Source organism: Pelobates fuscus, chromosome 10 (genome assembly GCF_036172605.1).
Source record: "Pelobates fuscus isolate aPelFus1 chromosome 10, aPelFus1.pri, whole genome shotgun sequence".
NCBI classification, from domain to species: Eukaryota; Metazoa; Chordata; class Amphibia; order Anura; family Pelobatidae; genus Pelobates; species Pelobates fuscus.
Window position 1 is genome coordinate 108,291,177 of NC_086326.1, and position 17,627 is coordinate 108,308,803.

General features: G+C 38.1%; 1 protein-coding gene across 1 annotated transcript in view; it reads left to right on the plus strand.

The window, feature by feature from the left end:
- The window catches only part of SLC43A1 (solute carrier family 43 member 1), a 100,680-nt gene that overhangs the window by 39,421 nt on the left and 43,632 nt on the right, over positions 1–17,627 (plus strand). Inside the window, exons 4-5 of the mRNA XM_063434827.1 lie at positions 317–372; positions 2,701–2,777. Of these exons, the coding sequence (XP_063290897.1) occupies positions 317–372; positions 2,701–2,777 (133 nt within the window). The remainder of the gene's footprint in view (positions 1–316; positions 373–2,700; positions 2,778–17,627) is intronic.

Below are 17,627 nucleotides of genomic sequence, written 5' to 3' on the forward strand. Positions count from 1 at the left end.
CTTCATGTATGTACAGGGATACTCTTTCCTGTCTACATCATTATTTTTGTATTACGTAATACACACTTCTTTGTAATACAGTTTCCTGGTTGCTACTTCATGTATTTTAGGAAGGAGACATTGAAAGTCTATTATACCAGTGGATGCCCCTTCTAACTGCCCCTTACATTTTTGGTGTAATGTTTTCCTTTCTAAATAGCACTTTCTGTCTGTATGTCATTTTAACCTCCTCAGTTAATACTGTGTACATTATATGCTGGGTATGAGTGGATGCTGAAGTGTACTAAATTTTTTTTATTTTTTTGTTTGTTTGCAGCTTCTGCTTTGCATTATCTTGTGCTCTGATTGCTCTTGCAGGCTATGATCATTCAGGTACGTACAACATGCAAAAGATTTAGTTATATAGGACTTTTGTATCCTTCAGATCAAGGCTTAAACTTTGTAGTGCCATGCTACTGCAATGCTACTGACCAGTTACTCACTATTGCAAGTCATAGTGTTTCCTCCATGGGTGAATTTCTTCTCGAAAGGGATACATTTTCACTAGCCAATGGCTAATATTCATGGCCAATTCTATATTCAGCTATAAGACTACTGTGCTTCTCCTGAAATAGAAGGTGGGTTCTCACATGTACGGGCAGTGAAAATTGGTAGGATATGTAAGTATGTTTTCTTGGAAAAACCAAGGCCTCAGTTTATATACTATGCTTTGTTTCCATTTTATCTGTAATTTCTAATAACTTTTATAAGGTATCCTAAAATCTACGGAGGGCTTTCATTTACAAAGAGACATTTTTTGAGCTGGGAGATTAATGTTGTTTAATATTAATTAGTATTGCAAGGTCCCTGTGCTAAACCATAAAAGGCTAATTATCAGTACTGCTAAGAGACAATGCCAATATCATTAGATCATCTGGTATGTTTTTTTTTAATGAGTTATTGTTATATCACAGTTCATTGTTTCACTGCTGTAGGTTGAGAATGAGAAGTAGATTTGTACCCGAATTTGCATAACCCTCCATGATGCATACTCAAGTCATACCTAACTTCTAGGGTGTGTGTGTTAGCCTTGTGCTTTCTGCTACCCCCCCTCCCCCCCCCCCAAAAAAAAAACCCACTGAGTAAAGGGAAATATAGGCACCCAGAACCCTTCAGCTCAAGCATGCCAAACTCAAAGTCTGGCACAGGCCACATAAACAAGGTTTAAGTTTATGTGGGCTGCAAAAAAAACCCAAAACTTACATTTTCATAGCAACGTAGGTTTATTTTAAAAAGTACGGTATAAAAAAAAACAGCATCCCTCTCTACTAAACCACAGCGCACCCCTCTACTAAATCCCATACTCACTGACAGACACGCACACTCACTAACAGACACACACTCACTGAGAGACACACTGACACACACACACACACACACACTGACAGACAAACACACATACTCACTGACAGACACACACACACACAAATACTCACTGACAGACAGACACACACATACTTGCTGACAGACACACACGGTCACTGACAGACAGACAGACACACACACGTACTCACTGACAGACAGACAGACACACACACACACTCACTGACAGACAGACACACACAGACCCACACACACACACACACTGACACAGCCAGACTCACACACCCTGACAGACACACACTTACACATTCTTTTGTTTATTGCTCCCTACCTTTTGGAGTCAATGTGGGCATCTCCCTGGGGTCCTTCTATCTGCTCCTCACTGCTCACTTGCACGGTTTAGTGATGCCAAGTGCCGTAATATGACGTCATATTCCGCCGCCTGGCTTCACTACAGACGGCGCGAGGGAGCAGTGAGGAGCAGGAACACTGAGCTCCCTCGCTGGCCCTCCTCTCCCCCGGCCGGCTATATACCTTTTCTTATCATCTTTGTTTTCTTTTTAGCTATATATCCTCTATATATAATCTTTAACTGACCAGGTAGGGTAGGCATAGTCACCTTTGGTGTACTTGCATACCTCTTTTATTATTTTTGTGACGTTGGCACTAGTGGGTTAAGCCCTGAGAGAGATCCCTGGAATCTCTCATTGATGCTCTGTTAGTTTGGACCACTGAGACATTACCTATGTATGGTTTGTCACAGTTGATCCACACTGATCATTTTCTCTACATTATACAATGCTAGCCTATGGGGGAAGTCCTATTTTGAGCACAGTGCTCGTCGCGCATGTGCATTAGGTCCCTCTACCCCCACTGACTGAAGGCGGCGAGGGAGGAGTTGAGGAAGAGCCTGAACCATCACCGAGGGACATCGGCGCTAAAATCAGGTATGTGATAGAAGGGATGGGGCACGAGGGGGAAGGGGACACTACAGGGAGCTATAGTGCCAGGAAAACAAACTTTGTTTCCCTGGCACTATTGTTTCTCTTTAAATATATATTAACCATTATTGGGCGCTCACTGATATATTTGCCATTTCTTTAATGATGTGAATATCATGGCTTCTCACCTTTCAGATTATATTGCATATGTTAGTCTTTCTCTTAATCAACATCTGTTAATTTGCATATTATTAACCCCTTAAGGACACATGACGTGTGTGACACGTCATGATTCCCTTTTATTCCAGAAGTTTGGTCCTTAAGGGGTTAATTCAGTCAATAAACTTGGAAACTTCCAAAAATTTGATCTCTAAATCTGTAGTTCCTTCTTCCACAGTTTTGGCACCATTGATATTTCTTGCGTTGTCTCTGAATGGGTTTGGAGGTATCTGCCTGACTTTTACATCTCTGACGGTAAGTACATTTATATTCTTGCCTTTGAGAAATAGTAATCAGTGTTTTGTAATTTAATTTTCTTTTTCTTAATGAAATTGATAATTGAGGCTAGAACACAAATTAAAATGAAAGGTTATTCCTTCTCTCTATCTGTATGCTAGGCTACAAGTGACAATACATGCGTAATATTGTGTTTTTGAGAATGGCTAATCCAATAATACCACCTAAAACAAAATTGTCAATTAAAAAATTAAATTAAAAATTAAATTAACTTAGGTTCCTTTATAGGGGAGTGCATAATCTTAAAAACATACCTCATCCCAACCCCGACCACCCCCAAAATAGAGATGGTATCTTGTACGGTCTTCTACCATAAATACAATCTTGTGCAGTCTTCTACAATCCCACAAAATGAAGCAAATCATCGTGTGCATCCCAGGACCTCATTCAATAATTAGAGAGCTAAATTGTCAGGGTTATTTACTAACCGGAGAATTGTTTGGAATTCAAAGGGAATGTAAAATTGAAGGCCAAAGTAGTGAAACTCTTTGGAAAGCTGACTATAAGAATTTTTCCAGTTCAGCTATTTTAAACTTAAATTTGAAATTCACTTTGAAATCCTGGCAATTCCCACTTTAGTGAATAGCCCTGTGTGACATCTCTTTAATACCTCACTGAAAAAATTGGATATCTTATTTGTTCTCTTTACTTTCCACAATGTGTGAGTAAAGGTACAACTGAGTGGGTGGTTAGCCATAAACACCCTATACCCTTGGAATTGGGATTAGGTTGAATTAAGTGGGGTCGTCATTTCACCACCATATTGACATTTAAACAAAATAAATTAGGGGTTTCCTAATCCTCTAATAATAAATATTTGTTCTTTGGTTTCCAAATGTTCTAAGTTCATAGAACTGCCTAGTCTTTTTTCATGGTTGCCCTAAATCATAGAGAGAGAATAACGTCTGGTGCCCTAATGCCTCCAAATGGTTTTCCTCTCCTTACTGTATGCAGCGTCTTGTGTAACACTTGCGTGCATAGTGTGCATAGTAATTCTTCTATTTCTAAAGGGAAATGCTTATGCATCCGGCACAAATTTGCTTCATGCTTTGCAAAATGAACCATTTAAAATAATATTGATTTTTAAAGTAAACTATACAGCACTAAAACAAATAAGACAGCACTGGAATGATAACCAAGTTAGCTTCAAATAGCTTGGGAATTGATTTATTTTGCAAATTTCAGGTCACCTGATAAAAAACAAAACAAAAAAACAACTACGGAATATAGTTTGCTTCTAGTGATTTCAGCATTGGCCATGTTGAGTATGCATACTGCAGTAGCTACACTTCCTAACACAGTGTCCATGGTATGTCTCTTAGTTCTTATTTAATGTCCGTGTCCCATTGACCATTTATCAAGATTCCATTCCTGAAGTTTAACAAAGTCACTGCAGTACTGGTACATAGAAGTCATTTTCCAATCTCATATATGGAATTGACAGATGAAGCGTTTGTATTGTACATCTAATATTGCAGGGCCCGGATTATCAATGACTGCTTCAATAGGAAATCCATGAGAGAAAAGAGATTTTGTTTAATTTGACACCCCATTATTTGGTCTTTCTTCTATGGCAAGGTTAATATTGATTTGTCTTCTTGTGGACCTTGTGTATGCATTTCCATATCCCATAATCAGACAGAGTAAGTGAATATATCCCAAAAAAAGTTGTTTCCTGTGGTGCTATCAGAAAGCAGAAACCAATATACATGGTTTTAAATATACAAAACATTTCTTCCCTCATGAATCCAGATAAAACCTTGTTCCTAACTGTCTCTGGAATAGCATAGTATACGCACATTACTGTGAAGATGCAGAGATATGTTTGTAGACGTTTTATAATAGGGATGTTACATAAATAGGTAATAATCCATGTTTATGTACATACATTGTATATTAGCTCATTGGATGATTGTAGTTGAGCAAACTGAATTGATAAAAAGTTATCAAAGTTGAATAGTCTTTTTTTGATGTGAGAAAGTTTTGTAGAAGAAAATATGTCTATAATCAAGAACAAAAGAAATATGAAACAACGAGGAAGCCAAACACAAGCATGAATACTATTAGAGTCTAATTATGGAAACATTGTGTTGACATGGATATAATTAATCCATACCAAGTACCAACAAAATCATGTAATGGGGCAACACCTGTGTCTCCAAAAAAATATTGTTTCGTCTGTAATAGGTAAGTTGCTAACACGAGGTTGTGTTTGTGTTGTGCGTGAAGGTGTGCTTATAGCAGTTGAATTAGTATCTGATGTATCATGTAGGCAAGAAAATAGGGATTCCGGATGATACAATTATGGATTTGGATTTGTAGGTGTGATCCAGTTCTCCTATTCAAACCAGTAGGCAAAGTATGTGATGTTTGTCTGTGTTGTCTGTGATGTCTATGTGCTTTAATTCTTGTGTATTTGTTGTATTAGTATAACAAGGAATAATTAGTTTGTATTTGCTTTCTAAATGTTTTACATATTGTTTAGTATTATGCAGCAACTGATCGATTTCTATAGCATATTCATTTCTTTATTTTATGCCTCGTGCTATTTTGAGAAGGCAAATGTTAGTAAGTCCCCTATAGGATAAAATGTTATTTTTTTACATTTGCCAGGGATTTGTGGGTACACGGAGGCAATCTCTTTGCTTTTAAACTTGCGTTCCAAATCAGAATCAATATATATGTCATCTAGGTCTGATGTTTCTGACTCTAGATTGGCTGCTATAATAAATCCAATTGTATTTCTATTGTGTATTTGATGGTTTGAGGAACAGTCCTTCCCCTTCTTCAAGCCTTCAAATTTAATGTGCGGTTCCCTTACATGTGTTTGTAATGTTTGTAGTGCAGTTTTTATGTGTAAGCTCACCCAGTTGTCCTGCAAGAATGTGACTGTGTAATAAATTGCGTGCAATATATTTTTTTTTAACAATAAAACATTATGTTTGCTTGTTTGAAGGTTACTTCCCTTTAATGAGAAATGTTAGACTTCAACCTCTGTAGGAGTCTCCGGACCCCTGAAATATTGTGTTTCTTGTAAAATTGACATAGTTTCTTAGATTTACTTTGTAACATTTTGCGTTTATCAATCTCTAACAATGAATTCAAACCATTTACTGCTTCTAAGAGCAACTGTAGCAAACAAGCTTTTTACCATTATCAAATTTTAATAATGATTCTATTGCTGCATACATTCCTTCTAAAGAATCAAAATATTTCAATATATTTTAATTTCAATATATTTTGCTACATATAGAGCCCATCTTCTTTTTTTTTAAGCAACAGTCTAACTTTTTCAGCTACTAAAAATAATCTAAATTATTTTAATCTTCTCTATACAATTCAGTCTTTTTACGTTCTCCATTTATTTTTGCATATTAGATCCTAAACTTACTTTACGAATATGCCGGAGTTGGGAGGTTATGGATAGTAAAATAATAGGTTTTTCAGGTGATGCAACACCTTTGTCTAGGGTTTAAATCTTCATATATTCTCGTATAACAGGCAATAGGGAAAACTTGCTTCCTTTCTGTGAACTGGTATATTTTCAGTTCCTCAGGGTTACACTAGGAATATCCAATCACAATATAACAGAATATAAGACAGACAGAAAATAATTACAGGAAATTTTACAATGGACCAAAGTGTCCAATCACTTGTGATGACTTGAAACAAAAGTAACTAATTCAGTTTTGTTGTTAATTAACTTAATCCTAATACAATTCATTCAACTATGCTTACAGATTAAAGTGGCACTGTCATGCGGTACTTACCTTTCTCCTACGGTTTCCTCTTTTCGTACTCTCTCAAAATCTGTGCTAGTTTTCTTTAAAACATAAGACACAGTAGGGACTACGCTTGACTTTCTTTGACCAAACAAGGAGTTAGTTCAGCTCCATTTCCTGTGTCAAGGAGAAGGGTGAGTATTTTCTCTGACACATGAAATGGAGCTCCTTTGGTTTAAGAAAGTCAAGTGCACGAAAAATATATAAGACAAAGTAGTCCCTACTTTGTCTTATGTTTTAAAGAAAACTAGATTAGAAATAAAGAAAAGAACAACAGATTCTGAGAGAGGAAGAGAAGAGGAAACAATCAGAGAAAGGTACGTTCGGCGTGACAGTGCTGCTTTAAATAATGCTTTCATCTATGTTGCAAATAGACTGAAACATAAAACGATGAACACAACGATGTTGTAAATTGGATCTTAAAACAATCCATTCTGCTATGTTGTAAATACACCAAATCCTAAAACAATGCATCTAATAATGCTATAAATAAACTGAAACCTAAAACAGTTGTTAATGAACTGAAGCACTTCTTGTTGACCCGGAGTTGTCTCTTGTACTATATCCACATATCCACAACTTTATATTATACATTTTTATTTTTATTGCCTTTAGGACTGTAGCATTGATTTCTCTTACTCGCTGTATTCTTCCAAAAAAAAAAAAAAATATGTTTGTTTATTTACAGAGATCTATGCCCATGTTAAGTTGATTTCCTGTCAGATTGCTGTTTTAATCAAGGACGCATACAGGGGCATACAGTTCAGGGTTATATTGAATGAAACAGTCCAAAGTCTAACTAGAGATATGCAGCTGATGCACAAGAATAATTGCACTGTGGGGAGTTGTATTGTGTTTGGCCCCCAATATTTGTGGCATCTAGCTATATGCTCTCAGAGAGACTTCAACTTCCACAGCAGAACCATGCTGATGATACCCACAAGGTTGAAACTGCAGTAGATGACTACTTTCTGGTCATAGGTCCTTTCGGATCCGATCCCATGCTATTGTTTTAAAAAAGCTGTGTTTAAAACAGCATCCTTTGCTAAGGCTATCTGCAGAATTCTAGAATTAAAGGACCACTCTAGTGCCAGGAAAACATACTCGTTTTCCTGGCACTATAGTCCCCTGAGGGGGCCCCCACCCTCAGGGTCCCCCTCCCGCCCGGCTCTGGAAAGGGGAAAAGGGTTAAAACTTACCTTTTTCCAGCGCTGGGCTGGGAGATCTCTGCCTCCGATCCTCCTCCGTTCCGCCCCGTCGGCTGAATGCGCACGCGCGGCAAGAGCTGCGCGCGCATTCAGCCGGTCTCATAGGAAAGCATTTACAATGCTTTCCTATGGACGCTTGCGTGCTCTCACTGTGATTTTCACAGTGAGAATCACGCAAGTGCCTCTAGCGGCTGTCAATGAGACAGCCGCTAGAGGCTTTGGGGGAAGGCTTAACCCATTTATAAACATAGCAGTTTCTCTGAAACTGCTATGTTTATAAAAAAATGGGTTAACCCTAGCTGGACCTGGCACCCAGACCACTTCATTAAGCTGAAGTGGTCTGGGTGCCTAAAGTGGTCCTTTAAGTCTGAACAATGCCTCGCTGTGCTCATTTGCATATAAAGCTGGAAACTCTTATATGGTGGTGAAAGCATGATGTCTCAAATTTCTGTCCCTCAAGGAGAACTTTCAAAAGTCCAACTTGAGATATGCAGGTCATGGACAACAATACTTTTAGGAATGAAATGCACAGATTAGTGTTCAGACCATATTTTACTTTAAAAAAATGTCAAATATTATTTTTATCAGAATTTCTAATTGAAATAGTGATGTGATAACCATATAGTCATGCTCATAACGAAATTAGGGCAAAATAAATCTCTATTCAGCACATTCAATGTTTACTGCTGAATTTACTTGTTATGTTCTAAGTAAATTAATAACTCATGTCTTCATTTAACTATGCTAGGGTTAACATTATCATCCATAAAAGCACAACATGCTTTTGTCTACTCTAATCCACCCCGTTTAATTGTGTTTCTCTTTGTTAACCCCATGTTATTTCCTATCCCACCTGCATGTTTCTCGTCATTTTACTGTGTTTCTCTTATCTCATTTACATGTTTCCGCTGCCTCTCCCCCACATTTCCCCCCCATCACCCTGCTTTTTGTCTCTTTGTCCTCCCACAAACATCATTGCAACCTTGACAATGAAGCTATTCCTCTGTTTCTAAATACACCTGAAAACCTAAACATTAGATTAGTTAACGTATTTAAAAACCATCAATTAATCCTTCTGTGTTCATGATAACGGCCGAGATAACAAGTTTTAGCTTCTCAGTTTTTCTGTTGATGGCAATAACCCTTCTTATACACATAAACATTGTTTTCAATTATTCAGGTAAGAAACAGAGGTATATGGTAATAATATTTAAGTTAGTTACAGTTATCATTCATCATATCTTACTGCCAATGTATATGCTTAACTACTTAAAGACCACATTTGCAACCCCTTAAAGATCCCTATAGAATGTAAGCTCGATCGAGCAGGGTCCTCTTCAACCTATTGTTCCTGTAAGTTTATTTGTAATTGTCCTATTTATAGTTAAATCCCTTCTCATAATATTGTAAAGCGCTACGGAATCTGTTGGCGCTATATAAATTGCAATAATAATAATAATAATAATTACAATTTGATTCCTAAAGCCCAGTATAATATGTCCTGCAAATGTTATATTGTTAGTGTGGAGTCTAAGGGTTGAACTGTACTCATGATATTCAGGCAGACAAATTTGTCAAAAGAGGCCATTGAGTCATTCATCATATGAGTCATACATCCGGAATCTCTCTTTAACCCCTTAAGGACACATGACGTGTGTGACACGTCATGATTCCATTTTATTCCAGAAGTTTGGTCCTTAAGGGGTTAAAGTGAGAATGTCTTCATTGACAGAGAGGGTGGGGACCCTGGGGAGTTCCCTCTTTTAGGCATGTATACTTTAACTGCTCGAAATACATGTTGTGTTTATTTAACTGCCTCCACTAAGAATTCCTTTAGGTATAAATCCAAATTGGCAAGCTTAATTTGGAATGGAGGTGGTAGATCTGTCTATGATATTTTTTTTTATTTTTTGTTACTGAATTTATTAGTGAGAAGGCAAACCCACCAAGAATGTAAATGAGAACCCGCTCGTCTGCTTTGTTTCTAACACAGATTTCAATTTCATTTATTTAGATAACTTTTTCATATGATCACAATCTGTTAGATAAACTTTTCAAATGATTTATGTACAGAGGTCACTATTAAAATCTATGGAAAGTTTTGTACAGATTGTGATCATTTGAAAAGCGTATCTAAACCAATTAAATCTTGTCCACATTTTAGGATGCTGAGCAGGCATACAGGCCAAGAGTGTTTTTACTGACCAAGTTTAATAAAAGTAAAAGTGCAGTCAAAGCTAATTAATTGGATGAGTTACAATTGGTTACTTAAAAGCTACATGATATTCACTATCACAGCTGATTTCTCAGTATAGCTCAGCTTAGTTAGTAGACCCATTTCCATGCATACATTCAGGTTTTACTCTTCCTCATAACAAAGTAGTTAAATAACTCGTAAAGTAAACATAAACTCAATCACTATAGTAGAGGAAAGGGTATGCAAAACTATTCAAACCCATGCATGCCCAACCCTTTTGGCCCTGAATAACCTAATAGGAAAATAGTTTTCCCAATCTATCTGGCCCTCTTTATGAACCTCCGTTCCTCATTTCCAAGCTACCAGTCCCCACACATATTAAACACCCTAACTACTTCCAATCTTCCAATTATGAATACAAACCATTGGAGAACTAATAACAAGAACAAAGCCTGGGAGGTGTGTTTGGAACATAGGAAATATAATTGTCCATGTCATGGGGATAAAAAATATATAAAAAAAAGAGTAAAAAAAAACAAACAAAAAAAAAAAATGTACCAATAACAGAATAACTGAAGCCCCACCTTTCAAACACCATGTGCCAAGTTAAAATACAAATCTGCTTATAAAGATACATTATTATATAAAACGTCTAGTAATGCAAGCAGACCATAATATATAGTACAGTAAAGGTGAAACACTGTCACATTAAGTATAGTAAATACTGTGGTCATTAATAAGTGACAATATGGTACTGTTAGGTATAAGATGAATTACCAAACACCGTAATATCAGCAATAAGTAAAGAAAGCTCAGAAGCCAAGTTAAACTTTCAGATATATTTACCCTATTACTGACTCAGATGAAGATGGAGGCAACAATCTTGAGGAGGTAGATACTTTGGTCTTCTGTTTGTGAATCAAAGTTATTTTGGTCGTGCAGATTTGCACGGTGAGGTATACACAGAAGAAGAATTTTACATTCTCTGAATAGGCATGGGCCTTGTTCAGGATAGTGAATCGCTTTCAAAGATCCATGAAATAATCGAAAGGTTGCCTAGTTTGACTATTTCAGGAAATTCCCAAATCCTACCAGGTTAGATAACTTTGTTTTGAGTGATTGCAACAAGGGGTCCAGTTCTACAAATAAATATGGTAATTTCTCATGTTTGGCACCCTTTTCCATCAATTAGGTAACTCACGTGAAGCCTGTTTTACCATCTAACCCCACGTTCAGATTTGCTGTTAAATTCCTAAATATGTATCGTAGGGTGTTCTGTTAACCAATACTGACAGGTGCCCTCACTCCACAGCTGTCCTGATTTAGATCTCTGCGTAAACTGACTGGTGGTGGTCAACAAAGTTGATGGGTTTTTAGTGATGTATTCTGTTTTACTTTCAAGTTTGTCAGTTTAATCCCCTAGGCCTACACCATTTGGCTGTGATTTATTAGAGGTTAGATTAAATGTCACACCTCAGAGTTTAAAACTTTAACACCTTTGTTTGCTCAAAGATTTCCTTAGTGGCAGTAGGGTAATTACTTGTGTCTTCTGATTTAGAGATGGAGGAGAGAAAATGTCATCCATCTTCTATGTCATAATGAAGCATATTGGTCTTGATTGCACTGTATTAAAGGAACATTCCTAACCATTTTATAAAGCTCCTAAGTTACTCCCTATTTATAGAGCCAGGAGGGGTATTGTTTACTGATTTCTGTCCTACTGATGAGCCTTTGGAGGACGAGAAAAGATGTTGCAACCCTCTCGTCTCTCTTGATGCTGCTACCCTCTTGTCGCTGGATTCCAGGTAAGTTAACTCTTCATTCTTACAGGAAAGGCTGAGGAAGTAGGGGTAAAGTCCACAAAACTCCAGAGTTATAAATAAATGTATTAGTTAATAACACTGGAGTATTCCTTTAAGTGAGTTCCTATCTGTAAAGTTAGTTGGCTTGAGGATAATTGCTTTGATAGGCTAAATTTAACACCCTTCCTTGTGAAAAGAGCAAGATCAGACTTGGCATGAACAAAAAGTAAAGTTTGTCTCTGGTTTCTTAAGATGCAGAGAAGCAAATTGTAATTGAAAAAGTCTCTGTGATGACTAAACAGGATGGTTTCAGAGTCAATTCGATAAGGCAGAACAGCAATTCTCTTGTCTTGTCATTTAGTGTGTCCTCAAGTGAATATAACTTCCTAGAACCCCAACAAGTACAATAAGCCGTTTATAGCCCTTGAAGTGTATCCTTTGAAAAGCCACGATTTGTATACATGTAAACGTATTTACAGTGCAATTAAAATTGTGAAGAAAAGGCTTGTGCTTTTGAGCATTCAAACTGGGTACATATATATGAAGCCTGAGAGGAGTGAAATTAAATAGATTTTATACATCATGTGCACATTGTACTTTCTCGTGCTCACAATTTAATAGATCATACCCACAAGATAGTACAGTGTGCTCACGAGATAGTAAGTTACCTTGTACGCACACTATAACTATTTCATGTGCACAAAATAATTAAATAAGTTGAGTGCACAAGACGGTTAATAGCTTGTAGTAATAAAGCAATATGTGGTAATCTAATACTTTCTAAATATTCAATTGTTTGCTTTTACAGGACTCATGTAGTTTATGTATTGTGTAAAAGGCAACTTCCCAGGATATTTTCTATTGATCCCTATATTTAACAAATCTATAACTGTGAGGTGTAAAAAAATAAAACTAAATGTATAAATCCACAACTCTTTATCTTGCAACTTAGTGCTTCCATTTATCTCCATGTCAATCATTGTTTTTCTATTATTTGTTCCTGGCAGTCAGAATATAGTGAAAAAAAGAAATTAAAGGACCACTATAGTGCCAGGAAAACATACTCGTTTTCCTGGCACTATAGTGCACTGAGAATGCCCCCACCCTCAGGGACCCCATCCCGCCGGGCTCTGGGGAGAGGAAGGGGTTAAACACTTACCTTTCTCCAGCGCCGGGCGGGGAGCTCTCCTCCTCCTCTCCGCCTCCGATCCTCCCTTTCGGCTGAATGCACAAGCGCATGCGCGGCAAGAGCTGCGCGCGCATTCAGCCGGTCTCATAGGAAAGCATTATCAATGCTTTCCTATGGACGCTTGCGTGCTCTCACTGTGATTTTCACAGTGAGAATCACGCAAGCGCCTCTAGCGGCTGTCAGTGAGACAGCCACTAGAGGATTTGGAGGCTGGATTAACCCATTTATAAACATAGCAGGTTCTCTGAAACTGCTATGTTTATAAAAAAAAGGGTTAATCCTAGAGGGACCTGGCACCCAGACCACTTCATTAAGCTGAAGTGGTCTGGGTGCCTAGAGTGGTCCTTTAATTAATGTTTTGATTTGCTTGTGTGCTTGTTAAATCGTAAATTAAAAAGAAAATGAAACATTAACACAAGTTGTAGGTTTTCAATGATTTATTCTTTTGTGTACATTTGATAGAAATAAGATGTCCACTTTAACATTTGCTTGTAGGCAATATAGTTGCTTTTATATCATTTATCACACACAATTTATTTCTTGATGTAGAATTTTATTGAAACATAAAAGTTATTCTAGTCATATGGCACAAGACACATAGTTAGGATAGTGGAGGGGAAAAAAGATTGGGTCACGAGTGTTATAGGAAGAATGTTTTACGGCTTACTTTATTTTTTCCATGTGACCATCATATGTTGAGAACATGTCATCTGTTTATAAAACAGGATAAATGTCACCCAGCCCCACCCCCCAACGCAAGGACCCTCATAACACAAGTCCTTGTGACACACCTGTTCCCATACACACATTCCATTACAACTGACTCTTTACGCCCTTGATGCTAGTTGAGGCCAGCTTTTAGAAGGGCGTGCAGCTGTTCTTAGTAGTGATTGGGCCAAAAGTTACCTGCCCTCCTTTAAGCATGAGATATAATCTAATTAACACTTTCTGTGCTGCCGATGTCTGTAAAAAACCTTTACTTGTTACACATGAGATATAAACCAGCAAATGCAATATGTAATCATGAGGTTTTTAACCAAACTTTAATTTATAATAATTAATTTCTAACATTAGCTTAGTAAAGCACAAGGGTGCTAAGATAACCTAATACACTAACTCAGTGATAGGCAACCTTTGGCACTCCAGATGTTGTGGACTTCATCTCCCATAATGCTCTTACACCCATAATGCTGGCAAAGCATCATGGGAGGTGTAGTCCAAAACATCTGCAGTGCCGAGGTTTGCCTATGCCTGCGTATAGTCTCAACCTACAAACCACCTTGAACATTAAATAAAAAGTGATTTTAACACAACTTACTACTTATTACAGGTTTTATTTTTTAACATTTTTTTTGCCTCCAAACCTAATATTTAATGGTCAAATTTAAGCATTGAAGCAGTAATTTAAGTCATGGTGCAATTGCTTTTTGAATTTCATGATAAATTAACAACAGTTTATGTTATATTTATTGCATCATTTCATTTGATCTGTTATTTAAACTCCATCAGCTCTCTCTGCATCACGTGGATTGCTGTTTTATTTAAACTTCGTCACTCTGTTTGCTCAGCTTCTGAATCACCCCCATTTTTCTTTTTTTTTTTTACGATTACTAAAACAGGTTTTTCCAGTTTAGCAACAGGTGCGGTTTGTCTTTAAAAAAAACAACTTTTGTGTTTACTGCTCTCTTTTTCTTCCCCGATTATTGTTTAATGTTTATATACGTGTAGCAATTAAAGGAACACTATAGGTCACCTAAATTACTTTAGCTAAATAAAGTAGTTTTAGTGTATAGATCATTCCCCTGCAATTTCACTGCTCAATTCACTGTCATTTACGAGTTAAATCACGTTGTTTCTGTTTGTGCAGCCCTAGCCACACCTCCCCTGGCTATGATTGACAGAGCCTCTTAACGCCATCATGACAGTCCTTTTTTGAATCCCTGTACTATGTTTGTGTGTATAGGAATTGGGTAACAGCAGAATTCTTCACAAACTCTCTAGTTTTATAAAACCGAGACAGAAAAAGACAGAGACATCATTCTGCCCTGTAGAAGGAAAAGGAGCATAATTGTTTTAAAAAATGTTTTTTTAAAACCTATAAAAACGTGTAGTATATTACAACAGAAAGATTGCATTGAGATACTAAATATTTTAATGATAGTTATTTATTTTAAAGAAATTATATTCCCATCCCTGAAAAAAAACTTCAGCTCATTAAAGTTGTTATGGTATGCGCTATTTATCTCAATGGACAGCAATGGATAGGTTGCCACCGGGCAAAATCTCTTTTATACTTAACAGTCTAATAATAATAACTAGTATTTTTATAGCGCCTTTCTCCCAGTGGGACTCAGCGCATGCTCTTGGAATTAACCAAATCAGCAGCTGAATAGTAATGTTTTTATTACCCAATTGATGGTACTCATTTTATCGGGCTCGTAAAGGATGAAGGACTGAGTGGACCCTGCTGGGATTTGAGTGAATACGCTAACAGCATATTTACTAAAATTAATTTAAATTTAAGGTGAAAAATTTTAACTTTCAGTTCATCTATGCTTGCCTTACATTTTACAGGACTCTCCTCAGGCTCCACCCCCCCCCCCCCCCCCAAAAAAAATATATATGTTTAGTAGATATATACCAAATGAAAACAAGCATGGATTTAATTATGCATTTCTTCATTTGGGGAATTGATAAAAACAACTTGCAAAAGCTACAGTTCTCTTGTCTGCTGCCCTTGCAAGCCTTCTCTTTCTAATCCAGAGAATATTTTCTCTCCTGACTGTGCAAACACTGACTTTTTAATGCAACTCAGTGAGAAGTATTTGCAAGGCAGGTGCTCTGGACAATGGTCTGCCTCTTGAATTTAGCTTCACTGAGCTAAACAACCAGGAAGAAACAGGTCCTTCTGTCTGATTGACAGCTAGGAGGGTGTAACAATCTTAAAGGACCACTATAGTGCCAGGAAAACAAACTGGTTTTCCTGGGACTATAGGATCATTAGGTACCCCCCACCCTCAGTGCCCCCCTCCTGCTGTGCTGAAGGGGTTAAAACCCTTTCAGCCACTTACCTTTTTCCAGCGCCGTGCTGCCGTGCTCCCGTGCTCCCTCTGTGCTGGGGAACTCTCCTCCCCCTGCCGACGTCAGATCCGAATGCGTATGCGCATTACTCATTGCTTTTTCTATGGATGTCGAGTGTCTTTTCACAGTGAGAACCGCGGAAGCGCCTCTAGCGGTTTGCGCATAGTTGTCCCAGATATTCTTGGCATCAGTTCTTGGCTTCAGTGGTAGGGTTAGATGTTATGGAGGAGTTTGCCATTTGTTCATAGTCCCAGTTAAGAGTTACTTGTTCCCTTAAGACTCTTTTGCTCGGGACTTTACTTGTTTTCCAGGCTCTCGCGAGCAGTATATTCGCTGCTATCAAGATTTGGAAAGTGAGTTTAGTCTGTGTATCTTTGCTCTATTTGCGTAATGTTGGACACTTCTGCAGTGACCATTTTCCAGAAGCTTTGAAAGCTCGGGCAGGACCACCAGACATGTAGCATTGTTGCTATTCTTCCTATCCATGATAGGAACTTTATCACATTCCTGCATGGTGGAGTTGAAGCTGTTTAGAAGCAGTTTATAGTTAAGCTTATATAGCGAGGTCGGATTTTTTGTTAGTTTTATGCCTAGGAAGCTCAGGTAGTCCCCCCTTCCAATCAAAGGTATAGGACGCCCGCAGCCTCTCCATCTGTTCTGGTGCTTGCTCTAGATACAGTGCCTGGGTTTTCGTCATGTTTAATTTGTAATATGAGTGCCTCCCATATGTTGCAATTAATGTCATCAGGTGTGTTAATGAATGAGAAAATAGTGCAGCGCACTCAGACTACAAAACAATACAAAAAACAAAGAAGGCTACTAAAATGCCTAACTAAGTATAAATATGGGATTTGGTTCCACCATATGGCCAGGGCCGGATTAACATAGGGGCTGATGGAGCTGCAGCTCCAGGCCCAGGCCCATGGGATAGGCCCATGGATTTAAAAAAACAAAAACAAAAAAAAAACGTTTTTTTTTTTTTTTTACTCACTACTCTTAGGGTTGCCAGGTATTTCTCATGTATTTCTTATGGTTGCCAGGTATATTGCCAGAAATATTTCTCAGGTATTTGAGGCTGCCTAGCCGGTGCTGGTATTGCAGAAATAAACAGAGTATAAACAGAGATTATTCTGCAATACCAGCACCGGCCAGTAGGGGTCGCTGTTTATGTGGAGAGAGGCAGGGATAAGAAGTTACAGCATCTCCCTCCCTGCCTCTCTCTACTCACTGATCCGTGGGGGAGCAGCTCTGCACAGAGAGGCCAGACAGCAGCTCCGGGCCTGCGAGACATAGGGACGGTGAGAGACTTGGGGACGCTGAGACATAGGGACACTGGGGAACATGGGGACCCTGAGACACTAGGGACACAGTGACCCCATGTCTCCCAGTGGCCCCTATTCTCTCAGTGTCCCCATGTCTCCCAGCCAGTGTCCCTAGTGTCTCAGTGTCCTCATGTCTCCCAACGTCCCTGGTGTCTCTCAGTGTCCCCATATCTCTCAGTGTCCCTAGTGTCTGTGTCCCTAGTCTCCCAGAGTCCCCTAGTCTCCCA